The sequence below is a fragment of the Equus asinus genome, chromosome X (assembly GCF_041296235.1).
Source record: "Equus asinus isolate D_3611 breed Donkey chromosome X, EquAss-T2T_v2, whole genome shotgun sequence".
NCBI classification, from domain to species: domain Eukaryota; kingdom Metazoa; phylum Chordata; class Mammalia; order Perissodactyla; family Equidae; genus Equus; species Equus asinus.
In genome coordinates, this window is record NC_091820.1 from 24,826,146 (window position 1) to 24,853,853 (window position 27,708).

The window sequence follows — 27,708 nt, forward strand, 5'->3', positions numbered from 1 at the left end:
ACATATTATTAAAATACAAGAATAGAACTAAATTTCTAGCTAACCATAATATGACATTGCCCAGCGTGAAGGATTTTATCTCTGGCTATTTTCATTAAAATGAAGGTATGCGGGTGTGTGCACCCGCATACCCACACACACAGAAGGAAATTTTTTGTAGCAATTAGTAAATAAATGAATGAAGTGATTGTTGGTCTCCTCAGAATAATAAATTGGGTATTCTAAATTTGTAAAGTTATTGTATTCCCTTTTTATAAGGCAACTTGGGAGCCTTTCGGTTGGATATTGATCTGGGTCCTTGTCATCACGTGTTGGTAATGAAGCAGGAAGAAGTCTGTAGAAATAAAAAGAAACACTTAGCATTGAGTATCCACTTTTCCTGGGGCAACTCAAAAAAAAACTCAATACCACTACAAACGTTCCAAATGTTTGTTCGAATTGTTATGTTTAGTTGTGCCTGTAACAAAAAAAAAAAAGAGAGAACTATTCTCCTGAAGTCGTTTTCTACTTGTTTAATTTTCTACTCCTTTCTGTTTAACTTTCTCTTTAAAGCTATTGGTGTCAGTAACCAGAGGGAAACCACTGTAGTCTGGGACAAGTTAACTGGAGAGCCGCTCTACAATGCTGTGGGTAAGCTGTCGCACGTGGATGTCAAATGCAAGACCTTTCTCCACTTGCAAATGTCATACTAAAATATCTGGCTAAGAAAGCATGCAGTCATGTTTCCTGTAATCTGATGGGATGGGTAGAAGAGTCCTCTAAAAAAATCAGTTTCTATATATTTACCATTTTTAGATATTTATTCACACGTTGAATGAACTCTTTCTCATGTTCTCCCCTTTTCCAGATTATTTGTATTATACAAATGGGTGAATGTTGCTGGAACTGTTTCATAAACCCTTCTGTTTCTGACCCCTAAAAGAGATCTCGTTTCCTTCCCCCCTTGAAAATCAGAATCACAACTGTTCACAGTCATCTCTCTATAAAGTACTTGTGTATTTGTTCTTCCCATCTAGGAATTTGAATGGACTCTTCTGAGATTATGAAAATAAAATCTCAAAATTTTAATTCCTTCTGCTACAAATTTAGCTATTTCAGCAGGGGTTCAAAAACTCAAAATCTCAAATATACCACCATTAACTGTCACTTAAATGTACATGACCATGGGTATGTTTAGCATCACTCTTTGTACTTGACAATTGAGCACTGAATGACACTGTCACTTGCTAAAAGGAAGATTTTGTTTTAAATCTGCAATCACTAAAAGGTGTTGTTTTGTCACAAATAGCAAAGCACAATTTTTTGTCAATAAAATAGCAGGTTGTGGGGCGGGCAATGGAGGCAGAGAAATTGTCAGAGATGGGCTGATTTATAGAGTGAGCTATGTTTACTTTACAGTTACTTTGGTAGTATAATTACTTTAGTATTGATTGGTAGGAAGTGATATTCAAGCAAAAAATATACTAAAGAGCTGCCTTGTAAGAGTAGCATGAATTCTTTGGAAATACTCTTTGTAAAAAATTAAGATATTTGATGTTATTGTGTTGTAAGAAAACATGTAGTATGTCTTCTGTGTGGTAAAAAATTAAAAACTCAAAAAATGTCAAAGAATTGCAAGTAAAAATCCTATTGCACAAAAGTACATCTTTTAGATTTTTATTTTGTTCTCATTCTCATGAGTAGCTCATTTTGAATTTGAGTAAAGCAGGATGTTACGGTTTTAATGACTAGTACCTAGGAGGGTATTCTTTGACAGATCAGTGTTAGCTAACTTCTTGAACTAGTTAGAGTTTTACTTTTTTTTTCCCCCTGGTGAAGGAAGGGGCCTACTCAAAGGAACCAGAAAGTTCCTGTTAAACTCTAAACTTTGAATTGTAAAAATGCCACTTTGGACTTTGAGTTGTCATTTTAAAATAATGCAACTAGGTTAGTTGAAGTTATGCTTACAGTGAAGGATTTAAGTAAATATTTTACCAGAAAAGCTTTTTTTCTGTCATGTGCTTATATACTCATTTCCTTTTCTTTTACCTGTGTCCCTCTGCACCCCTCCCTCATTCTCTGTGCTTTGGAGTTTCAATTCAAACTGTGCCTATGGAATATGAAGAACTTTTTTTCTATACGTGTGTGTTTTGAGAACCTCTTATGTGTTTGGTGCTACACTGGGTGTGTTATAGAGGATATGAATTCTTGGCTGTTTTTATAAACACTTTATAATCTAGTTTTGGAAAGACACTAATACAAAATTAGGGAATAGTTGATAAATTGTGCTGCTAAGTTGAATAAGAATTAGAGAGGTACACGTCAGTATGGAATTTGTGGCGTACCTTTGGAAGAGGTTGAACTCCATTTTGGGCCTTGAAGAGTGTATTAGATTACATTAGGAATAGAGAGAATTGAGGGATAGTCTGAACAAACTATGAAGGTGAAAACCCATACATGCATTTCACCAGAGTGAAGAGACTGATCGGATTCGAGCATAGGATGACTTATTTATTAGTTTTCCTAGAACTACCGGTGAAAATAATGCTCAATAAGTGCTAGCTGCTATTACTGTGTCCTAGGGATTATGCTAAACACTGTCTCATGCTATTTAATCTCAGTAACCTGTGAAGCAGGTTTTACTAGCCTTATTTTATTAATGAATTATGGAAAATCTATATAACTTGTCCACTGTCATGTAGCTATAAGAAGAGGTAAAGCCACATTGAACATAAACCTCTCCAACCCCAAAGCCTGTGTTCCAATTTGGATAGATAGGTGTTGGTGAGGATATAGAGGGCACTAAAAGCTATGTACTGGGCAACATGGGACAAAATGGATAATAAAGGGGAATTTAGCTTTCCACGGTGGTGGAATGGGTTATTTCAAATGTGCCTGTCGGGGCTGGCCCACTGTCATGGTGGTTAAGTTCATGTGCTCTGCTTTGGTGACCCAGGGTTCACCGGTTTGGAGCCTAGGCATGGACATACACACCACTCATCAAGCCATGCTGTGGCAGCATCCCACATAGAAGAACTAGCAGGACTTACAACTAGGAATTAGAACTACGTACTGGGGCTTTGGGGAAAAGGAAAAAATAAAAAGAGGAAGCTTGGCCACAGATGTTAGCTCAGGGCCAATCTTCCCCACTAAAAAGCATGAAAAAAAATGTACCTGTCTGCTGACAACAGCTTGAAAAGCTGGACCAAAAAAGAAAACTCTGTCTGAAGGACTGGAAGGCTACCAAGGCAGTGAGGAGTTGTGGGACCAAGATGAAGGAGAGAAGGAAAGCCCAGAGAGGTAAGCCCAGAATTTGGTGTTGCTTATTCCCTAGAGATATCTGTAGATTCTGAAAGGCATATCTCAGAGGCTAAGCAGCACTTTCATAGGTTCATGAAGATAGAGAGGCAAAAGGTGGAGTCACGGGCTCCCAAGGGTGGGGATGATATTGATAAAATCCCAGCCTTTCAGTTGAGATTGTGAACGGCCAATCCTAAAAGTAAGGTAAACTGGAAATATACCAACCCTCACAGGAATTGAATCTCAGATTCAAATAATTTTAAACCCTGATTGAGTTAAGAAGATCTGAGATTGCTAATACTGCTAGCTGAACTTCCTTTCAGAAACAAAAGTGAACCCTTCCTAAAGGAAAAGTATCTCTAGAATTTTTCCTATACAATATCTAGTTTTCTATAAAAAACAATCAGGCATACAAAACAAGACATAACTAAAAACCAGTAGAAAATGACATTAGAAACAGACCCATAGGAAATTCTGATACTGGAATTTTTCAGAGTTTAAAATAATCGTGATCAACCTGTTCAAGTAATTAATTGACGATTGATAATCTTAGCAAAAAACTAGAAATTTAAAAATGGAAATTCTAGAATTGTATTAAAAACTCAGTGATGAGTTTTACGTCAGATTAGACACAGCTGAAGATGAATGAGCGAACAGGAAGAGTGATCAGAAGTAAATATCCACACTGAAGCACAGAGACAGTGGTTTAGAAAATACAAAAAAGAATCTACGAGAAATATGGAGTAAGGTGAAAAGGTCCAACATGTTTGTAATTGGAATCCCAGAAGAACAGGAAAGAGAGATGATAAAGTTTTTGAAAACTGATGAAAGATATCAAGCCACAGATTCAAGGAGCACTATGATCCTCAGGCAAGAAGAATACACAGAAATCCATACATAAACATATACTGAGACCTGAGGATAAAAGGAAAAATTTTGAAGTAGCCAGAGGAAAAAAGATATATGACCTTCAAGAGAGCAACACTAAGACTTTTATCTGATTTCTCAATGGAAGCAAAGTCAGTCAGAATACAATGGCATGAAATCTTCAAAGTGCTGAAAGGAAATAACTTCCACCTAGAATTCTATATCCAGTGAAAATATTCTTAAGAAATGAAGGTGAAATGTAAAGGCAAAGACAACCAAAAATTGATAGAAATTATTACAAGCAAACTCCCACTAAAAGAAAAACTAAACGATGTTTTTCAGATAGAAGAAAAATGTTCTCAGATGGAAATTTGGCAATGCAGACCCCTAGAAAGGGTAAATATGTAGGTCAGTCTAAGTGAATTTTGACTATATGAAACAATAATATATTGTGATGTTCATATTAAGAATTAAAATACATGGCAACAGTAGTACATGAAAGAAATTTGGGATAGATCAGATTAAACTGTTTTGAGGTCATTGTATTGTCAAGGATGCATGTTTTAATGTCTAGGGTAAGCAGTAAAAGAGTAAAATAATGTATAATTAACTAGCTTATAAAGGGGGAAAATGGAATGACTTAAAAAGTCAAGAAAGGAAAGAAAAAGGAACATGAAACAGGAAGGAAGGACAAGTAGAAAGCATTTACCTCCAAATATGGGAGGAATTGTATGAAAAAGATTCATCTCTACAGTAAAATCTAGCAAAGGAGTTCATTGAGACTGCTAATGAGTTGATGGGATTAGTGCGTGGAGATGGGGACTGGAGAGGAGAAGGCAAATTGCTGAGACCTTTGGGAGGAAACATACAACCTGTATGTCTGTAAATTGCATAGGGCATAAACATGAGGGAAAAATAAAACAGGGCTGCGAAATTTTCAACCTGAGAAGACAGAAGGAAATTAAGTAATGTTTAAGGGGTGCCAACCTGGAGGGAAAATGGTGTTCTTTTTTGGACAAGGTGAGTACGGGACTTGCAATCAAAGCTAATTTCTGGGCAATTAGAAATTTGTGGCTCTATTATAAAGAGATTGTTCAAAATGTAGACTTGAAAGTTGATAACACAGAGATGATAGTCTCAGTTTATTATAGATGAACTCACTATAGGAATGAATGAATGAATGCAAAATTAATCCAACAGAAATGTAGGTGCCCTTCTATGTGCCAGGTTGTGTGATGACCCCTAGGCATATAGTGACAAATCAGCCAGGCATGGTGCTTGCCTTTGTGACACAGAAGGCTAAGGCTAAGAATTTAGAAGCTAGAAGGAGGAAGGGGAATAGAGCAAGAGAAAAGGAGCAATTAGTTTGAAGAGACGTCACTAAGTAATGACAAGGATAGATTCTGCCTCCAATTTGGTTTCCTCCAGGAAACACTCAGGTGTCGTATCTCCATGCAAGTCTTCAGTTGAGAATATCAATGTAATATTAAATCTTTAGCAGCTTTATCTTAAAACAATACAAGGTGGGATAGGTGGAATCAGAATCAGAATTTTCACGTGTTATTTGTCTTTGAGCTTCTTTGTTTATATCACAGTCTATGGGTTTTATACTTTTTCTCTCTCTCTTTTTGTATGTTTTCTTCCTTCCTTGTACCTTTCTCTTGTAAATCTATTACTCTAGGCCCGTCCTTCTCTTTATTTTTTTCTCTCTCTTACTAAATTATATAACTGATGAGCAGTATTTATTATAGACAAGCAAATGAGAGGAGCAGTCTAAATTTCTCCTTTTAAAAAGTTGCCCTTTTTTGTGGCCTTCTTTTTATGGCTCAAGGGTCCTTGCTAAGCAGTCAGCTCACTCACTCCCAGTACAGTAACAGAGATAGGAAAATTTCAGGGTGCTATTAGTGGATGTGAAATACGCTTTTTGAGGAAGTTGAATACTGAAAAAGGCGGTTCATTCTTGCTTGCAATAAAGATGTGTTTTACTGACGTCTTTTATAACAGATGCAATTGAAAGCATAGAAAAAAAGTTTAAATGGATCCAGGAGGCACATATGGCCGGTTTTAGAAGTTTCGTATAGTTTTAGAATTTGTGTGTGAATTCTGTGATGAGCGAGATAAACATTGGTGTGTTGTCTAAAATGGAGAAGTATCATTTGCATCTCTGCTTCCCAGTCACTGTGCCATGACGCAGCTGTTTACTATGATGACCTCACAGGTGCATTGCAGGAGCTCTGTGCCCCTGGATCTGAAGCAGGCCTTTGGCTTCTCCCGCCTCTCCTCAGTTATCCTCATCCCTCTGGTACTTTTCTCTCTCCCTTTTAGCATTATCTTCATCAATGTTCTTTTCCAAAGAGTTTTCTCCACCCCACTCCTCGCCATTTTTCTAAGCCTTTTTTCCTTCCCCAAACAACTTTTATTAGTGATCTCCATACCTTGCTGTCTTCTAAGTATTACTCAAAAAAAAGTGTGAGTTTACCAATACACCACAGACTAAACTGATAAAGAAGCACAAAATTATCCAAGTGGTTCAAATGTCCAGTAGACGAAGTCTTGAATTGATGATATCTAATAGGTGCGTATGCACATTTCACTGATGCTACCAGTGAAATGTTCTGGCCTAACTAGCATGGCCCAACTATTTCCCCTCTTCTTGGCCATGTTTTGCCACTCACTACTGCAGTTGATTGGTGTGCATGACAAACCTAGTGCAATATGACCCTCACTCTGGTAGCTTTCTGTAGAGCGCAATTCATGATTTAGTATAAAAGTATTGTTCATAGTAAGGACTAATATCCAGGGAGGCAAGAGTCACTGATTTAAGACCTTTAGTATATTAAAGAAGACCACCAACCAAAATCAGTTGTCTCTGAACCATTTTTCTTTATTTAAATGGTATTGCAAACATTTTTTTCTAAGACGTTGAATTTAAAGTTCCATAAGCCATATAACTCTTTATGCAGAGCGTTGCAATTTTCAACATTGCTCATCCTCTTTGCCTTTTTTTATTTTTACATACTGGTTAACCCTGGGCTAATGATTAAACCTGTGTAATCATTTGTTGAGATCTGAAGGAACCTTGAGCTCAATCCTGTTATCTTTTCTAGAGCTGGCTTATGTTTCAAAGTATCAGCATGCAAGATTTCCATAGACGGCAAAGTACCTAAAACTCCTAGGCACATTTGCCCTTAAACAGTACAAGTGTGGTGGTGTTTTTATTGTTTTGCTTTGAAGGGAGCAGACTTTTATTTTTGTAAAATCTAAGATATTCAACTTTATCAACTTATTTTTCATTATTTCAAGTCTTTTATTACACAGTTCTTTGACAACCTTGCATCTCCTTAAATCCTGGGTAAAGAATATGCTGTATTTTGCAATGAGTGAATTCTTCAACTCTGGCCAGTTTAAGTAAAAGGAAACGGAATTAGATTTCAACTGTGAGGTCTCCAGTCTTTAATATTTCATCATATTCTATTTAAGACTGTGAATTCATCCTGGCTGTACCTACATCATAGAAGTTTAATTCTAAATTCAAACTCTGGGTTCAAATCCTGGCTTTTCCACTTACTATCCTTCTGTGCTTGTTCCCTCGACAATTAAACTGGAGAAATTAAAAGTATGGACCTCATAGACTTGAGGTGAAGATCAATGAGTTAATACATGTAGGGTACTTAAAACAGTGCCTGGCAGACTATAGGGCATCAATAAATGTTAGCCGTGGCCACTGTTCTGAATTGGCCAATAGCCTTTTTAATCCAGGAATGCCCGATGAAATGATTGATATATACATGCCCAGTGTTCTTAGGGGAAGTGCCGAGATTACCTGGGTTCGCACACACTCATGTCAGTCATCAGCATTTTGATATTTGTACACCTGAGAGCTGAAATAGGTTTCAGCCACCACATTTGAGTATGTATATATTATATTATATTATATTATATTTGTTTTAACTAATTTCCCTCCCCCTCTTAATTTTTCTTTTGGTCCCACCTGATTTCTGAAAATGTCATCAGGTGAGGGACAGTCCTTGATATAGTCTCTTCCCCTGAGCAAATGACCTCTTACCCAGCTTAATGAATAGCTTAACCCTGGCAAGTGGTAACACATAACAATTAAATCTGGTTTACTATTATTGTATCTCTTGTGGGAGGAACAACCTGACAACACTTTGTCACTTTGTGTAACTGTCAGCAGTCCTTGCTTAGGGTGTGTTCCATAACGTGGAGCCTCACCTTTGTCTCGCTTCCTGTCAGGCCAGGAGCTCTCATAACAAATCTTCTCAAAGGAGATGTATTATTTGCCTTTGCTTGTAGTCAGCTGAAAATAATTTAGATTATCTCTAGTGTATTTGTTCTTTTTTTTTTCTAGGTACTTTCCCCTTCTATTGTTATGACTAACCAAAAATAATGCAAATTTCTAAATATTCTAGAAATAGTTTCTCCCTCTGTACTGTTACTGCATAACTAAATTAACCCTGGCCCATGGGCGTTGAGGCAACTGCATTTCTCTTCACTCTTAAAACTTTGTTTTTCAGAACAAACTAAATCTACCAGACATACATTGGATGTGACTTTATTTAATACAAATGAAAGCTTCAGATCATCCAAGTTTGGTTTTTATTAACCTATTCATTTGATGGTCTGAAGCATTTAAAGCTGATTTACTTGGTCTAAATAAGGGGTATACTGGGGCTGGCCTAGTGGCGTAGTGGTTAAGTTTGCACGCTCTGCTTCAGCGGCCCAGGGTTCACTGGTTCGGATCCCAGGTGCGGACCTAAACACCACTTATCAAGCCATGTTGTGGCAGGCGTCCCACATATAAAAATAGAGGAAGATGGGCACAGATGTTAGCTCAGGGCCAGTCTTCCTCAGGAAAAAGAGGAGGATTGGCAGTGGAGCTTAGCTCAGGGCTAATCTTCCTCAAAAATAAAATAAAATAAATAAATTAAGGGACATGCCTTCTGGATGCAGGCTGTATGGTGTTCGGGACTCCGTAGTGTCTATTTTCCTTCTTATTTTTTTCCCAAGTCGCTTTGGAACTTAGCAATTCCCTGTTCCCTCTAGACATGCTGTTCCTTTTTGTGGAGGTGGGCTTCATCTCCTGCCACCCGACTAGGGAAATGCTTTCTTGGGACCCGTGCCTTCCCAAAGCAGCCCTTCCATGTCTTCTGCAGTTGGCCCCAACAGAGATTGTGGTACGCTCCTTAGCATTCCTTTCTAACATCTCCTAGGAATGTGCTCGCTCACAACATCACACAGCATTTCAAATCACTGGTGGTTGGGTGAGCAGTCAATAACCAACTGAGCAACTTTTTCTAACTAGGACGCAGATATGTGGCCAGGTAGGGAAAAATCATCCTGAAGAAGAAGTAGGTATTTACCTGGTCTTTGTCCAAATGGAAATACCATTGAACCAGAGACTCCGACTGGACTGCTTTTGCTCGCCTCTACTCCATGTCTCTTCCTTTTCTTTTTCTGCGCTCAAATGTGTAGAAAAACGTTCATTCCGATGAACTTCCCAAGTGATCTACCATTTCCTAAGTGGTCAACAAGAGAACACAGACCTAGAATCTGGCCATCTCTAGCATGAATTGCCGTTATTTCTCCTAATGCTCTAGCCGCTCCAGTTTCTCCTGGCCCTTCAGATCCAGTTGCCGTTGTTCCCTCTGGCTCTTCAGTTCCAGCTGCTGGCACTTCCTCAGGTATTGGTGCTCTGGCTCTTGCTCACTTCCCGGCCTTCCAACTCAGACATGTTGGGAGAAATTGACTACTGTTGCTGGATCTGGATCTGGCACTTCTTTTGATTGTTCTCAGAAATTACCTCCACAAGGGGCTTAGTCTTCCAGCTTGGGGTCTTCTCTTTGGCTTTTGGTCTCTTATTCTGCAACTCTAATTCTGCCATCTTAGCTTCTTTAATGAGTTTTCTAATTTTTTTTGTTCTTAATTCAATTAATTTTGAGCATTTGTGAATTGCTTGGTAGCGTACCAACCACTGACATTTTTCTCTTTGGCAGTTTTACTAATTCATTCTATGTATTCTAATTGCCTTAAATTCTTGGGCTATAAAAACAAAGTAAACATGATGCCAGCCTTCTGTGATCATGGAATAATGGAAGGAGAGGGACATTAGAGACCATCTAGTCCAACTGCCTTATTTTATATTCAGGAAATCCAGGCCATGAAGGGTAAAATGACTTGCTTGAGTCACATAACTTGTTGGTGGCAAAGCCAAAAGACGTAGAACCTTGGTCTCTTGATTTCACATCCAGTGTTTTGACTCTTTTTGGTAAGGTGTTAATTCTGCGGATACCGCTGTGGATACTTACAGGCTTTCAAGTGAGGGGTAAAGTACCCAGTTACAAAAGTGGTCTTTGTCAAGGAGCAATAGAGTCACAGAGCCACTGGGACTCAGGGAGCCACCTGATCTTCAGTTTGTCTTTAGTTTTGTTTTAAAATAAACATTTGGAACAAATCCAGTATCCTAAAGAACATGCGCTAGAAAAGAGGTCCTCAAGTTCTAGTATGATACTGAATAACTTGGGATGCTTATAACAAAAGTAGGAAGACTCAGGCCTTCCTTGCCTAGACCAGCAACCAGAATCCTGCAAGGCAGGGCCTGAGCTGTGTGATTTCGAAGTTTTCCAGGTGATTCTGGTGTGCTTTCTGGAAAAGAACCACTGCTGTGGAGTCTAGCAGTGTTTCTTAAAAGGGAGCACCTATTTAAAAAGTGTATTTTGGGGCCCCCTCCCTAGACCTCTTATCCTAGAATTTCTGCGGATGGAGTCCATCTTTAAGCTCCCTAGTGATTGTTATGTCCATTAAAATATAGAAAGAAACCCGCTGACCTAGAAGGCTTTGAGTCATTAAACAACAAGCCTAGAGCAATGGCTTTCATGTTCCTTGGGAAGAAATATATTTTACACCAAGATTCATCAAACCCACATAATTAAAACCAAAAAGCCAATACTTCTTTTACCGAGTTCAGTGAACTCTGATTTTTCCGCTCCATCCTATTTCATTTTTTTAAAGTAGGTAATCGAAACTCACTAGAATGATTTTAAACCCCTAGCCCACTGTAGTTTGAAACACTGAGACTTGAGATATACGTGTTAATTCTACCTATCACAGATTTAAAACTTTTCTCTCAAATTTCTCCACTTTTCCCAATTACGCCTGTTAAGCCATTAGCACCTGCTGCGGTTGCCTGCCTATGAGGAGGGTCTGCTTTTGTCACAGGCACAGGATACTGCCACTGTGTAAAAAGTGGACTGCCCTTGTTCCCTGGACATGGGAGATCTTGCTAACTCCATGCTGCTGCTACTAATGGCTTCTTCCAGTCACACTATAAGTAATAGAAAACTCGACTCCAGCTAAATGAAGTAAAAAAAAAAAAAGAATTCTTTTGCTCATGGAGCCAGCGATCCAAAAATAGCTTAGTTCCGGTGCTGTTTGATTCCAGACTCAGACAGTATCACCTGGATCCCTCACAAGTCTGTCTTTTCTGGGATGGCTCCAGATGTGGCCAGTTCAGCTCTTTCTTCCTGAGGGCAGCCACACGCTGCCCAGCCACACACTGCCGAGCTGAGCTGAGGCGAGGGGCTCTTGCAGACTGAGCATAAATCTCAGTTGGGCTGATTAAACCACATGCTCTCTCTGAGCCGGTTACCGGGATCAAGACAGTGGGCTGGCAGTAGGGTCGAATCTCAGGCAAACCGCACGGCTGAGGATGAGGGAGGGGTGATTTCCTAAAGAGAATTTGAAGTACTGCTCTCAGAGGCAGGAGGAATGGATGCTGGGCGGCAAATGCAGATATCGCCTATCGGCCATACATTGCCTTGGTCTTCCTCTTTGTTCTCCTGTTTCCTTGGTACTGATGAGCTCTTTTTTTTGCTGCTTTTCACACCTGTGGAAACCGGTGTAGTGTCCTGAAGTCCCCGATTTAAAGCTCAGTGTGAAGCAGCTACTGTCAGGATCAAGCACAGATAGCTCTCAAGGGAAATGACAGTCTAAGTAATTAGGAAGAATTGATTAAAACTAACTGGTTTTAAATGAAGAGAAAGAAATAGTATAGTTCAGGGTGAACCAAACTGGACAGTGACTGCCAGCATTCACGTGTAGTGGGCAAGTGTGTATAGTCTTCCCTGGTGCCCTTTAAATAGCCCGTGGGCCTGAGTCTTTTCAGGAGGCATCTGAGCACCGTCAGTGCCTAAAAATAGCGAATGACCGCTAACAGATTAAAAGTTAGGAAAGTTAAGTACAAAACTTAAATCTGACAAAGCTCGGCTAATCCCATTGATTACCTTTCATAATTGCTTTATGTACCATTTAGTACCTTCTCTTTTCTCAAGCCTTCTGTCATGAAGCAGAACAGAAGTCCTTTCTACTAGGGGATCAGAAAGCGGACAATAGTTAAGATAACGTTCATCTGTTAAAATGGAGATTTTTTAATAATCCAGCGTGGAGAAACAATGGTGACCTTTAAATAACTCTTAACCCTTCTGGGTTCTAACCTATTTTGAAAGAACTTAATGTAAATAAGCATTTCATACATGAGAGACTGAATCTTATTTTTTTTCCCCTCAATAATAGTACCAGATTCTCTACTTTGTCGCAAATTGCTCCTGAGTTTTCTAAGATACATGCTTTATACACAGTACGGTGATCCTGGGCTGTGCATTCTGCACTGGCAACTAGCTTACTTAGCATTTAGATTTTCTTTGCACTCATGTATGCTTAGGAAATCCATATTCAAAACATTTTTTCATTGCTTTTTTTCTATAAAAAGGATACAAAATAAGTGCCCTAAGGTTTGTATTGTTCTCCTAATTTGGTCTGTAATTTTGCATAAAAGCTTTAAATTCTCCCTCATAAATTTATTCTCTTCTAACAATATGTCCATTCATTTCTAATTTTCTAATTTCTGTCTTTTGAAAACTGTAGCATTTTAATTGCTTATGGAAACTAATCGGTCTCCTATCCCTGACAGTGATTTCATTAATATTTGATTCTTTTAAATGAAGTTTTTCATATATATTATTATATTTTGGTCTGTAGTGTGGCTTGATCTAAGAACCCAGTCTACCGTTGAGAATCTTAGTAAAAGAATTCCAGGAAATAATAACTTTGTCAAGGTAAGAGATCTCTTCAAAAGTATACTATAAGAATGCTTGTTTAAAAAAAATAAGTTTAGCGATTTCACCAGAAAGACTATTTGGGCCTTACGTCTTATTGCACAATAGTTATTCGATACAATTTATAGAATATTTCTCTGCAGATATTTGAGGCCAACTCAAGTCTTTACCTTCCTGTCTTTCTTGCCCTGTGCTGCATTGGAGCACTAATACTCCAAGGTTGAAGGCTGGAGGGGATTATAATGTGACCCAGGGGCTTAAGCCATACTCCCTAGGAGTACTTCCTGTAATTCAAGCCTGCTTTTCACATCCATCCCTCTTATTTTCTACTATCCATCAAATGAAGTTCTGGGTGCTTTTGAGTTTTTAGACATCAGCATTCAGGGAGGGTGGAAGACATTCCATCCCTTTGTTGAACTCCTCTTCTGCTTTCTTCATATGAAGAAGGCTAAGAAAAATTGCCTAAACGTCAGTCCTTATATAGATCTCTCTTCAAATAAAAGAAGGGAGAAAGAATTTTTGAAACAGGCAAGGCGTGTTTTTCTTAGCAAGGCCAAGGCAGAGTTCTCCTAGTGTCCAAAAGGAAGTTCTGTTTTTTGGTTTATGCTCTTAATGTTTGTCCATGGGACTCTTATGGCATTTTCTTGTAGTTCTTTGTTCTGAAACTAGTGTTCAGATCCCATTAATTGTAGCAATTTAACAAACCATTCCTGCCCTCACCCACCCAGAGAACTTCAGGCTAGTCCTGAATATACCCTTACTCACTTCCTGTTCTGTTCTCTCTGTCACCCTGCTTAACCCTCACTCCCACCTCCAGCTGCACTTTGCTTCAAAGGATGCATGTTTTTCTCTCCAATGCCATTTTAAGCAATGTTTACACTTTGTACCAAAGTCATGAAAATGACATGTACTACCTCACTATTGACTTTGTGGGACGACCCTTGGTCCTTCAAATCAAAGAAGAATATTCTTATAAATTATTTCCTTTCATTATTTTTTAGCATTGATCTCTTTTTTTCCCTAGGAAAGCTAGAAACCATGAGTTAAGATTCTTAACTTAGAGGTTGCATTAAAGTAGTAAATCCTTTGGTTTGAGTTTTCTTATTAAATGTATCCATAGGAGATAAGAAGAAAAAAAGGTTATCACTTTCTGTAGTTAGGTGATAAATGAGGAGGGTAGAGATGGGGGAGGAGAAAGATAGTTGCATTATTTTGATGTATGTATTTTCTTAACCACTTTCATCAACCCTTATAAATAAATTTGATATTTAATATACTAATAAAAATAAGAGCTGGACCTGATCCATTCTCAAGGAAGATTGATAAGCCCATATGTGTTTCACTTTTATCCTTTAACTTTTATTCAATCCACCCTCACTTTGTTCAATGTATTTGCTGAATTTAGGCAACTACTTTCTTACATAGAGCAACTCTCTGTTGCTTTTATCTGGCGTGTCTTTGACTTCTACTTTATTCTCCACTAATTTTATATTATGTTACTTTAATATGTGTGTGTGTGTATAAATATATATTTATTTATAATACGTATTTTTTACACAGAAATATTATTGTTGTTTAGTCATATGTTTTAAAACAAACTTTCTGGTTAAGGTTGTTAGTTTATGATTTGATGTGCTCTCTGATTTTCAATAGTTTACATGTCACTTTCGTGGAATATAAAATGAAAAGCAGAGTTTTGGAGTAGGTTCTGCATATAGTACTGACTCATCCCAAAAGTTAACATCCGTGTCTTCACTATCTAGGTTACAGGTCATTGTGTCATTTATTTTTCTTTTTACCTTGCTACGTGGATGTTCTTTGACCTGCAAACATGTCACTCTGATCTTTGTTTGTGAGCATGCTTTCCTGTGCCATGAGATAGGAGAAGTATTCTTATCCATAATACTGTGGGGTTGCCTTTAGGGCCTTTGAATATTTTGGGACTTGTTGAGTTTTTTGGTTTGGTGTTTTGTTTTATTTTAAACTGTTATGAATTTACTCTGCTGGCTGAATTTCATGACTGTTTTTAGTCCAAGACAGGCCTTCCGCTTAGCACTTACTTCAGTGCGGTGAAACTTCGTTGGCTCCTTGACAATGTGAGAAAAGTTCAAAAGGCTGTTGAAGAAGATAGAGCTCTTTTTGGGACTATTGATTCATGGCTTATTTGGGTATGTTTAAATATAATGTGTGTATGGAGAAATTTTTTTCAGAAATTTTCTAGATTGCTTTGCCTGCTATCTGTTTTCTACTAAGAGTTCAAGCTTTTTAGTCGGCAGCATTGTTAAGAAAAGCCACTCAAGAAACAACAGAACGTTTCAGCCTCCATTTGAGAGGCATTTTTGCCTGCTTCCTCTTCATTTTTTCTTGCCTTACTTCAGTAAAAATGGAGGATGATTACCAAACCCATATCTCACATCTATTATCTTTAGAATAAGTAATTTAGCTAATTAGTAATTTAGATAGCCTTTCTCTCTTGCCTATCATGTACTTCTTTTCCACTGGCCATTTCTTAGAAGAAATAGCTATTTAACATGAGAAAGCACCTAGGCTGTTTATATTATTCGCTTTCAACATTACACAGCTGTCTCTTATTTAATTAAGCCATAATATGAAAAATTATAGTGGAAATATCTGATCTATAATCTTTTTGCCTAAGCTGAACATGGAGGAGTAGAAACTAACATTTCAAACATTTCCCAGATATATCTTAAAAGTACGAGTTCTCTTTCATTATGGGCATTTTCAAATATACCCAAAAACGGAGAGAATGGTATAATGAACCCCTACAGCAGTGAGCCAGCTACAGTGATCAACTATGGCCAATCTTGTTTCAACTATACTCAAGTACTATTTCTCCCCACAGATAATTTTAAAGCAAATCCCAGACATATAATTTCATTTGTAAATACTTCAGTAAGTATGTGGTTATCTTTTTCAACATTCAAGGGAGCATCAGGAGAATATTGTCCCTCGTCTCACTTGCCAGATCCACAGAGCAGATCTTCCAGAACTGCTATGGGGAAGCAGCGCCTTCTCCACCCCTCCCTGTGCTTGGCCAGTGCAGGCTGTGCTTTGTGCTCACAGCCAGCAGTTTTCACACATGTTAGTCACAGTTGAAATAGTTCTGACAATAGTTCTGACTGTTGCCTGGAACCAGAGTAGCGCAGGATGTGGGAACTGAGCTGCAGAAGACCCAAGGGCACACATTTGGCTGTACCTCCATGTGATGCCATTTCTTCATTTTTGTTCCTTCCTTCCCTCTTACTGCTTCCACATAAAAGAAGGCAGCAGTGCTTCCAGTTCAGGTCTGAGAGTATTAACATGAGAAGGTTTAAAACTCTGCTTTCAGGATATGCGCTTGCGTCAGCACAGGCACAGCCCAATGAACTGTTATTCCAAAAAAACAAAGAAACAACAGTAACACAGGGTTCAGTAAGATCCTAAAGAGGCAGGCGTTTCAGTGGATTTCACTTTGCCAAATTTAATAAGACTCTGCATTTTCCAAAAATAAGATGATGAAAACAAAACCGATTTTTTGTTTAACCATCAATTAACTAGAACTGTGCTGTTTAGTCTCGTAGCCACCTAGCCACAAATGACTGTTGAACACTTGAAATGTGCTAGTCTGAATCAAGATGTGCTGTGAGTATAAAATACACACCGTCATTCAAAGTTAGTACCAAAAAAAGGTAAAATATCTCAGTAATGATTTTTTATATTGACAGGATATTTTGGATATATTGGGTTAAAGAAATCTATAGTATTATGAAAATTAATTTCACTGCTTCTTTATACTTTTTAAATGTAGCTGCTGGAACAATTTAAATTACATACATAGCTCACGTTATAATTCTACTGGACACTGCCGAAAACTAGAAAATGAAATAATTGAAATGTTCCATTCTCCTGCTTTGTGTGCTCTGCGACTGAATGTGGCCTTTGAGAAAATGTAAACTGAATTGCAGATAGGTACAAACTTAACATGTCCTGTTTATTCTGTCTAGAGTTTGACAGGAGGAGCCAATGGAGGTGTCCACTGTACCGATGTAACAAATGCAAGTAGGACGATGCTTTTCAACATTCATTCTCTGGAATGGGATAAAGAGCTCTGCGAGTGAGTTGTGTTTCGCCCTAAGAATAGTTTCCAAATGTGTTACCTATTTATAACCTACATCTTACTACTTTTAGATGTCGGGGAAGCACGAGACTTTAATCCTTGCTATTTCAACTACAATATGCAAGTCTGTGTTGTATATTCTTTTAAGAGAGGCTGTTGTTGCATATATAATAAACAGGCCAAATTAAGTAATTGTCTTGATTATTCTTCGAGGAAGATTAGGTTCCTTTAGAAAAGTACTTTGGTTTCTTTGTGCTTTTTATTTTTTATTGATTTGTTTCTATACAGTTGGAATGTTAAATATGCAAGCATACAGCTATGTTCTGCTGGCTTATTTATTTGTTGCTATTTAACTCTATCGTCAAATGCATCCATTTCTAGTTGCTATTTACATTTTTTGCCTTTAAATACAGATAAATGTTTCCAGATGTTTATTTAAAATAGTGTTATGTACCCAGTCTTATCTTATTGTTTTTCAGATTTTTTGAAATTCCAATGAAAGTCCTTCCAAATGTCCGGAGTTCCTCTGAGATCTATGGCCTAATGGTAACAAAAAATTTTCATTTAAAAAACAAAAGCTTTGTTATTCGGAATTTAAAAGTCAGTTGTGTTATGTTTTATACTTTGGGAGTTGTGACTTTTCTGTGAATGTTGGTAGTATGTAAAATAAGAATTTAGTATTGTTTAAATAGTTTTATAACTTAAAAATCTTAGAGTCCTTCCTACCAATTGATTTTACTTTTTATAAACTTTAATTGGCTTTTCTTTGCGTATTACTACTTCTAAAGTATTAATGGGATAATCTACCTACAGTGCATGGCGTGGGAACGTTCAAGCCAAGTTTATTCTTTTTATCCAAACAACTATTTCGTAGTTGTGGGGTCTGCTTCTAGTTTATAGGAGGGGCTCTACATGTTTTACTGGGGTCCTTTTTCCTGTTGAGTCTCTTGATGGCCAAACCATGTTTTTATGTTAGATTCTTTGTCAACCTGAGCAGAACTTTAGCAAAGAAACTGAAAGCGAAGAGTCTTTTTCTGATTTGTGATCGCTAATGAAACTGGTTTCCGTGATGCACATTTTTACTGTTGCTTTCAGTGAAACCCAGAGAAAAAGTAGTTTCAGCAAAAAAGTGTGCTTAGCGTCATTGAGTATCTCTGGTGACACATCAGGAATGAAAGCCTCTAGGAGGATTTGAACTGGTGTTTGAGCACAAAAACCTGGAATTTATGATATAACTTAAGAATACATCTAAGATAAATTGCAAAAAATATTGTTTAGACATTTCATAACAAATATTAGAAACTCTACTTATAGAGTTATAGAGTTGAACTCTAAGTACTCTGGATCAAGCTTGAGCGTGAATTCTTAAATGTTTACAATAAAGCCTTTTAAGGCAACATAGAATCTTTTAAGGGAAGCATGGTTGCTACTTTTCTACAATAAAAGTGCTTCAATGATTCCATAGCTTTCTACAAACTGACTTGGGTCAGAGAAAAAACTATTCTTAAGAAACGGTTTCAGAGAATGGTTGAAAAAAACATTTAACTGGCCTAGTTTTCTCTTGCGTTTAAAATATTGTGCTTCTGTCCCCCTTTTCCCCCCTTGCTGACTATAGAAAATCTCTCATAGCCTGGTGAGTAGGTTGCCCACCAATTATGCTACCCATTCATTTGGAAAAGATACAGTGCATTTCCATTTAGTTTTAGACAAGCAGAAGTCCATTTACTAAACAGATTTTTCTAGAATCTCCATGAACCTCCAAATTATTATAAGCTCTAGTCAAGCTTTAGGGTTTTTTAAAACTTAATCTTATTTGTCTATTTTTAAGTTAACGTTTCGAACTAAAAGACTAAGGTAGTTTTCTGGAATGAGAAATTCTGACGTTCCCCGTTACAAAGTACAGTTGCGATATGCTTTGGGCTTAGGCATAATATGGAAATCAGATATAGCTTTTAAATGTCTGAAACATCTATCTTGATAGATAAATGTCTGAAACATGATATCTTGACCAACTTCTCAGACCAGGTAGTTGGAAATGCACTGTCACTTTTTCTGCATGCTTCACCGGAGGATGTTCCCAGGAGTCCTCCAGAGACCCCTCGCTGTGAAGAAAAAGGAGAGCTTTATGTGCCTGACCGCACATAGTAGATCCCGCCGGCAGTTTGTTAGGAACTTCAATAGGATAAGCAAACACTTCTTTTAGTCTTTAAATCTGTTCAAATATACAGCCTCTAGGTTTCCTACTGCTTCACTTTCAGCCCTTTATGAAATTTACCCTTCCCTTATTATCCAGGTTCAGATTTTCTAAGAATATATGCAGTAAATAAAAACAGCAGGTCTTAACCGGAAGGCAGGAAAGAAATTAAATAATACCCGCTATCTGGGGAGTCTCTTCTGTTTTGTAAAGGGTTTCCACATATATGCTCTAATTTCCTTATCATCATAGCCATGTGAGGTGGCTTCTCTTCGTACCCTCGCTATAGCAGATAGGAAACCTGAAGCTCCCAGAGGCCGGGAGACCGGCTCACAAATGGCAGACTGAGGGGTCGGTCCAAAGCTCGTGTTTGGTGTTCTTCCTGCTGCGTTGCGGATCACATTCCTTTCCCCTAATTCCTGAATACCAGTACAGATTTCTCTGTATGAGTGTATGTTTTTTAAAACATTAAGTTTGGTAAAGTACAGTCAGCCACTTAAGTCTCGTTTTTCTTCCTAGAATGCTTGGTCATACTTGATCAAAATAAAAACCACTATTCATGACATGAATTAACTCTTGCTTATCTAATCTTGCAGAATGATGTTGGCTCTGAACAAATAATACCCAATACCTGAGCACTCTTGTGTTTCTTACTTACCTCAAGAGCAGTTCGGGTCGGAAGAATAGTTGGCAAAACACAGCCTTCTAAAATAAATATGTTCCATGCTGGTTTGGTAGCTATTTATATGTTCATTTTAAAGAACGTGTTAGTCTGTTCTTAGTACTGGCGATAATAGCAAAGAGCTAATAGACTTCAGCATTTATGTAGCCCAGGTTCATTTTGTAAGATAAATAAATTGAGGCATAAGAAGTTTCAGCGGCCTGCTCAGTGGCTTAACACTAACTAACCAGGACTCCATCTCCTGACTCCCAGTCCAATGTCTCATGTCCATTCTCCAGCGCCACGTCTCTTCTTGGCATTCTAGGAATACTTCTAGTCTCTGTCTCTGAACCACTCACATAGTTAAAGCACTTGCTCTGTCTTGTCTGCCCGCATGCTATGGCACGTTGCTATTCACGTTCATTCCTGTTGCAGTTATGTTAGTAGAGCCAGCAGTTTGTGATTATTCATAATCCTTTTTTAAAATTTTATTAGAAAGCTGGGGCCTTGGAAGGTGTGCCAATATCTGGGGTAAGTTTCATCAACAAACATCTCCCTGCTACCTCCCAACCCTCCCCCCCTTCCATGTATGGCTTTCCTCCTATATCTTAATCAATCTGCTCCTTCCTCAACTATAGAAAACAAGAGCCGAGAAATTGGCCAATTCTTGTTCTTATGTGACACAGTGTGGGCCATTGAGAATCTTTTGAATAAATAACTCTAACTCTCCCTTCTCATACCTGTTATCTCATGGGGGTATTAACAAATGTGAAAATGGCCACATGGAAGCAATGCAAAACACATAAGACACTTCATTCCTTGATAAATAAAATAGGAAAAATAAATCCTATGGCTCTCCTAAAAGGGAAATTCATAATGTCATCTTTGTCAGTGTTCTTTATTGTCATTTATACGTTCAGTGTTTGGGAGACCAGTCTGCTGCATTGGTGGGACAAATGTGCTTCCAGGATGGACAAGCCAAAAACACGTGAGTTTAAGAAACAGTGGTGTTTTGTTTGTTTATTTTTCCCTTTGTTGCTTTGAATGAGGAAAAGCTTTTAAAGTTCATCCAAGCTGAAAATCAATAGCTTAAGAATTCCAATACGGATATATAAATTTCTTGCCATTTGTTTTTCTTCATCTCCTTCAAATAAAATACATTACGCATAGGTAAACACACTGATGAGGCTTACGAAGACCTTAATTAATAAAATTCAATACTTTTTCCATCCAGAAACTAAGTTTTGGTTTAACATATTCATGCCTTTTTGGGGGAGGTTGGTGGAGGGTGGAGGAGGGCCAAGCGGCTGAGAGAAAGAACCATTATTTAAACTACAACTTTGAACATATTGTTCTTGCCCTAGACTTTCTCACTGTAACGATAACATCATGTTTTTGTGGGATTTTCAATGTTATTTTTCTGGCACTGTGCTTTCTCCCCACTGTCTGGGGTTTCTACTTTGACAAGAAGCAGAAGGAATGATGAAAGTAGAGATTTTCTGCATTTTCGCCTAATCTCGTGTTCTTTTTTTTTTTTTTTTTTTTTTTTTGAGGCAGATTAGCCCTCAGCTAACTACTGCCAGTCCTCCTCTTTTTGCTGAGGAAGCCTGGCTCTGAGCTAACATCTGTGCCCATCTTCCTCTAGTTTTATACGTGGGATGCCTACCACAGCATGGCTGCCAAGCAGTGCTATGTCTGCACCCGGGATCCGAACCAGCAAACCCCGGGCCGCCGAGAAGCGGAACGTGCAAACTTAACCGCTGCGCCACCGGGCTGGCCCCCTAATCTCGTGTTCTTACTACGCACACAAGCAGAGTCTGTAACAAAGCCCCATATCTAAGAGTGATAATATTACTCCCACTTTAGGATGAGCAAACAGATGCTCAGAAATGTTAAGATAGTAAGTAAGAGAAGTCATTGCACCCAGATCCATCTGATTCGACTTAGCCGGGGCTCTTAACCTCTGCACTTTACTGTCCCCTCTGTGGTAAAGCTTTCCAAAAAGCCAACAGGAGACTGTTTACATTTAATTGTGCTGTTCTTGAGGATTTCCTAGTTCTCTCATCAATTTTAACTTCAGTGGCTAAACTCTTCTGTGAATAAGGGAATGTCTAACATTTTCGATGGAATGTTCTTGTAGTCTAGTAGGGTCAGCAGTCCTCATGCAAGAGTGTGACATTATTGATGTGAGAGTTTTTTGGAAGGAGATTGGGAGATATGGAAATTCTTTGCAGGTCATGGTATCCCGAGGGTACAATCAAGATAGCTTGAGTCAGCATGAGTCTGGAAACATATTCCTTGAACTCTGAGCTCCAGGCAGCTGAGTCAGGAGTCAAGAGAAATGATAGAAAAGTAGGCCGTTTCTGTCCTTCTTTCCTCCTCCGCCAGGCACGCTAACGCCAATAAATCAGGTGCTCGCTCTATTTGTCAAGTACCTAACACAGCAGAGAGCACAAGGGAGGTACCCAATAAAATTGCCTCCTGTTTCCTCCTCTTTCTGCTCCCCTTCCCCTTGAGCATTCTCAGCCAAATCCTAAAATGGAGAATTGAAGTTAGGGAGGGCTCATTGAGTATCTCTGCAGCCCCTGCAGGTTGGAGGAGGGAAATAGCAAATTGTAAAATCTTAGGGCTCATATTTCTCTTCTCGAGGGGACGGAACATAAACATACAGTTAATCATATTATAAATCAGAATTTACGTGCCGTAAGAAACTTTGAAGTACTGCTATTGGATTTCAAAGGGAGGGGAGAAAAATCACAAAAGATTGTTAGTAATGAGATGTTTTGAGAATGAGTGATATTGGTGAGGGCACAGAACACTGAATGAGGATGTGAATAGGGAAATGGAAAAACTTGTTTAGAGAATGGCGAGAAAGTTTGGGTAGGGAAGTGGGAGGAAATAAGGCTAGGATCGTGTTGTGAAGCCCTAAAGTTCCAACTGAGGAGGTTTTTCATCATAGGCAGTGGGACACTTCAGAAGGTTTGTGAGCTGGTGTTCAGAGATGACTGGAGCTGGCCATTAATGCTATGGCAGTCCTAGGTCAAAGGGAGGAGAGACTAGAGGCAAAGAGGCCGTGGAGGAGGCCACTACATCATCCCAGGAAGAAGAACAAGAGCTGAGCAGGATGGGGACAGAGGGACGCTGTGGGTGGATGTCCACAGCACTGCAGAGAGAGGAGAGACAGGACGTAGGTATGGAGTCTAGTCACCTGGGCCCAGTGGTTGGGCTTAGCCAAAGTAGAACGGGCCTGGTTTGAAGAATATCTGTTTGGGACATGTTTGTGGTACTGGTAGGCCAAATATTGCACACATTTGGAAATGTAGAATGAGTTCAATATAAAAGTAGAGACTTTGAATTTCCCTCATTTAGAGGTGATTTTGAATCAATAGGAATGGATAAAATTACCAAGGAGATATTTAGAAGTGCAAGACACAGGGGTAAAGAGTTCAGAAAAATAGAGTGCAGTTATTCATTAATGTGGAAATCTAGGGTAGAGATATTTAAGAGGTCAGCAGTGCAAAGTACTCCCAAAATGTCATGGAGGCTGAGAATGTGAACAGACCAGTGTACATAAAAATTAGGTCTTCAGTGGTGATCTCCAAGAATGAAGCTTTTGTGGAAAGAATGTTCAAGATAAAAGCCAGGTTGCTGATGGTCAAAAAAGATGTGGGTAGGTAGAAAATAGCGACAGCAGGACAGAATTTGCTTTGCAAAAATGTAACCATCCAGGAATGGTGAGCAAAGTAAGTAGTTCTTTAGGTTAACAAGATCATGCCAAGCTTGGGGAAATTTTTTTGTTTGTGTTTTTAAGTTAATGGCAAGACCAGAGAATGTTTCTTTGGAGTCTGAGTAGAAAACAGATGGAAACTGTAAAATAAATGGGGAGATAAGTGATAGGCAAAATGAAGTCCTAAGAGGTTAGAGAGATTGGGACTGAGAATTTAGGTAATCTCTCTGAATCTCAGCAGGGAGAAAATGGCAGTCAGCTCAGAATTCAGTGGAAAGTTTCCCTGTCTCTGTTTTGGGGTAGAGGAACAGACTATGGGTGATTCTAATTCTTTTTTAGTCTGTTTGTATTTTCTAATTTTTCCAGAATGAACAAGGATTATTTGAACATTAAATTTTGCTTTTAAGAAAGAGAGCCCAAGGGGCTGACCCAGTGGTGTAGTGGTTAATTTCACGGGCTCCGCTTTGGTGGCCCAGAGTTCCCTGGTTTGGATCCTGGGTGCGGACCTACACGCCACTCATCAAGCCATGCTGTGGTGGTGTCCCACATGCTAAATAGAGGAAGATTGGCACAGATGTTAGCTCAGCGACAATCTTCCTCAGCAAAAAGAAGAAAATTGGCAACGGATGTTAGCTTAGGGCCAATCTTCCTCTCCAAAAAAGAAAGAAAGAGAGAGAACCCAAGATAGATGCCTCCCCTCCCCAAAGGTGCTGACTTAGTGTAATAAAGGAGCCCTTTTGCCTCCTTCACAGCTTCAGCCTGGGCCACTCACCCTCCCCCCGTGCACCGTCTTTGGCACACTTCTCCATGATGCATAGCAAGCAACCTTTACCTTCACAGAGGTTAGAAAAGTCAGGCATCTTTCTGGGATGTTAGAACACAGTACAATCTTGAGGAAGGGTAGGTAGACCATATAAATGCTGAAAGCTCCATATATGTTTGATGAGTGTGAAGAAAAAATAATAAAATTTAAGAGGAAAATGATTGCCTGTGTACTGCTTTGAAAGCTGTGACCTAAATGTAGCAAGTGAGTCTCTTCATACATTGATGATGCTCCTTAATTGTTAAGAATACTAACTTAAGAATTCACTTTTATTAAGTGCCTTGAGCCTTTGTATCAATTTTGTACTTTAAGACTTGTACACTACTGTTTGGTACACAGTGTTTTTTGGGGTTTTTTGTTTTTATTATTTATTTATTTATTTTTTGGTGAGGAAGATTAGCCCTGAGCTAATATCTATTGCCAATCTTCCTCTTTTTGCTGAGAAAGATTGTCCCTGAGCTAACATCTGTGCTCATCTTCCTCTATTTTATATGTGGGATGCCTCCACAGCATGGCTTGATGAGCGATGTGTAGGTCCGTGCCCAGGATCCAAACCTGTGAACCCCAGGCTGCCAAAGCAGAGCACACGAACTTAACCTCTACACCACTGGCCCAGCCCCTACAGAGTGTTTTTCTGGGGACTAATTGGTACAGATTTCTCCTTCAAAAAGCATGAAAGAGATAATTAACTTCCATTTTTATGAATATTTAGTAAAGGAGATTAACTTAAAATACAAAGCATTTTCAGCATCACGGAAGTAAAAAGGTATAGTGATTTATGTGTTTTAATTTGTAAATATGTTATTACCTGTACCTAGTGTTATTTGACTGATGTCTTTTAAAACTTAGACACAGTAGTCCCCCTTATCCACAGTTTCGCTTTCAGCAGTTTCACTTACCCACAGTCAACCGCAGTCCAAAAATATTAATGGAAAATTCCAGAAATAAACAATTCATAAGTTTTAAATTGCACATCATTCTGAGTAGCTTGATGAAATCTCACGCCATCCTGCTCCGTCCCGCCCGGGACATGAATCATCCCTTTGTCTGGCGTATCCACGCTGTATACGCTACCTGCCCATTAGTCACTTAGTAGCCCTATTGGGTATCAGATCAACAGTAGTGGTGTCACAGTACTTGTGTTCAAATAACCCTTATTTTACTCAATAATGGCCCTAGAGCACAAGAGAAGTGATGCTGGCAATTTGGATATTCTCTTACTGTGCCTTATTTATAAATTAAACTTTATCATAGGTGTATATGTATAGGAAAAAGCATAGTATATATAGGGTTCGGTGCTGTCTGTGATTTCAGGCATCCAGTGGCGTTCTTGGAACATACCCCCCGTGGATGGCGGGGGGACAACTGTATTCACTAGTCCCATGCTCTGTGAATGTGTTAGCTGTTCATCATGCAGGCCAAGAATATGTTTGGGTGAGAAAGGATAGAATATTTGGGGCTAATTCTTATTCACAACAGTGATGCCTGGAAAAATGTTTATGGGAAACAATAGCCCTTGGTTTCTGTTTGCTGCACAAGACAAACGCAGCTGATGTCGCAGAACACAGCCGCAAGCCCTGTGGAGAGGGAATGCCAAGCTCGGGCAGGACGGCTTGCAGAGAGCCAAGGGTGGCAGTTGCAGCCAACTCAGTTGAAAACTATTTCACTGTGACCCTTACTGGTATCAGTTTAGGCTGCTTATCTGCCTGGCCTAAGTCAAAACTCCTTCCTCATGTCTAAATGGCACACTTGTTTCGGGGTCTGAAGCTTATACCGATAAGGCTGCCACGACAGAAAATTCGGTTCTTCCATGGCAGCTGTGTTACAGTCTGGCTCTGACTCACGCTGTTAGAATGCCTCTCCTGCAGGGAGACTGGGAAAGCGAGGCCTTAATTAGCCTTCGCCTCTATGTCACCCCTGTCCCTGTGGTCCAGCTACATTTTCCTGCACTCTGGACAGAGCTTCCTCTCTGTGCCAGAAGAGAGCGGCGTTTCTCAGTTGATGGCTGACTAATGGCAGAGCTAAGCTGGCCAGCCCCATTGGTGAATGGCCCTTAGTCACAGTGCTTCACTGCACGTGGATTCGTAGCAGCCTAACTGTGACTGAACATAGAATTTGTTGTCATTCAGCAATATTTTCTTAACACAGCCCTGGGCTATGACTGACGAAGCACTAAATACTTTACCTGCATTTTTCCATTCAGATGGTACTAAGTACGTTTCCTTCTAGATTTATCTTGAAAACAGTATTCCAAAGAGTACGCGATGTTTATTAACTTTTGGAACTTTTCTAAAACTTTAATGACTTTTGTTGTACGAAGTTAAATGTCAGTTTAAATGATTTGTCTTATTAATGTTTCATCATTTACTTTTAATAAAATTGTTATACTGTTCATTCTTCCCCCAACTATAGGTATGGAACAGGCTGTTTCTTACTATGTAATACAGGCCGTAAGGTTGGTTTTTTCAAATTAAAACATTGATGAAAGTCTTCTTGAACTTCACATAAATAATGCTTGAGCATAATTGGCTATTAAGTTACTTTGGCATCTACAGCATTTATTTACTCTTTATCAGGATTAAATTTAGAGCTCAATAAAAATGCTGAAAATCGCTAAATTTGAATGGTTCTAGTAAGAACCATTTTAGGTTCTTTGACTTTTATATTTGTGTTTTTAATTGTGTTGGTGGGATAGCTACACTAGAACCTTCCAGATTCTTAATGGAAATCTAATTTGGAACAAGGGATAAAGTTTTTGTTCTGTTTAAGTGTATTCTTAATGCTAGAAATTTTGACTGTTAAGATTTATTTTTTAAATTGGTGTATTTATTGAATTATTTTGTACGTAGGTCATTTTAGCTTTCAAAAATATTCTTAGGCTATCTTTTTATTTGCCTGGCTACTGAAAT

The 27,708-nt window shown here is 38.7% G+C and overlaps 1 protein-coding gene across 8 annotated transcripts in view; it reads left to right on the forward strand.

The window, feature by feature from the left end:
* Window positions 1-27,708, forward strand: part of GK (glycerol kinase) — a 68,140-nt gene that overhangs the window by 20,121 nt on the left and 20,311 nt on the right. For 3 of the 8 annotated variants that reach the window (XM_070502058.1, XM_070502062.1, XM_070502060.1), the window contains exons 4-13: window positions 553-630; window positions 9,765-9,848; window positions 13,201-13,277; window positions 15,308-15,445; window positions 17,282-17,391; window positions 17,874-17,940; window positions 19,010-19,027; window positions 20,745-20,780; window positions 21,170-21,237; window positions 27,212-27,254. In XM_070502058.1, the coding sequence (XP_070358159.1) occupies window positions 553-630; window positions 9,765-9,848; window positions 13,201-13,277; window positions 15,308-15,445; window positions 17,282-17,391; window positions 17,874-17,940; window positions 19,010-19,027; window positions 20,745-20,780; window positions 21,170-21,237; window positions 27,212-27,254 (719 nt within the window). The remainder of the gene's footprint in view (window positions 1-552; window positions 631-9,764; window positions 9,849-13,200; window positions 13,278-15,307; window positions 15,446-17,281; window positions 17,392-17,873; window positions 17,941-19,009; window positions 19,028-20,744; window positions 20,781-21,169; window positions 21,238-27,211; window positions 27,255-27,708) is intronic. The other 5 variants (XM_014843563.3, XM_044763466.2, XM_014843566.3 and 2 more) reach the window with 3 other exon arrangements.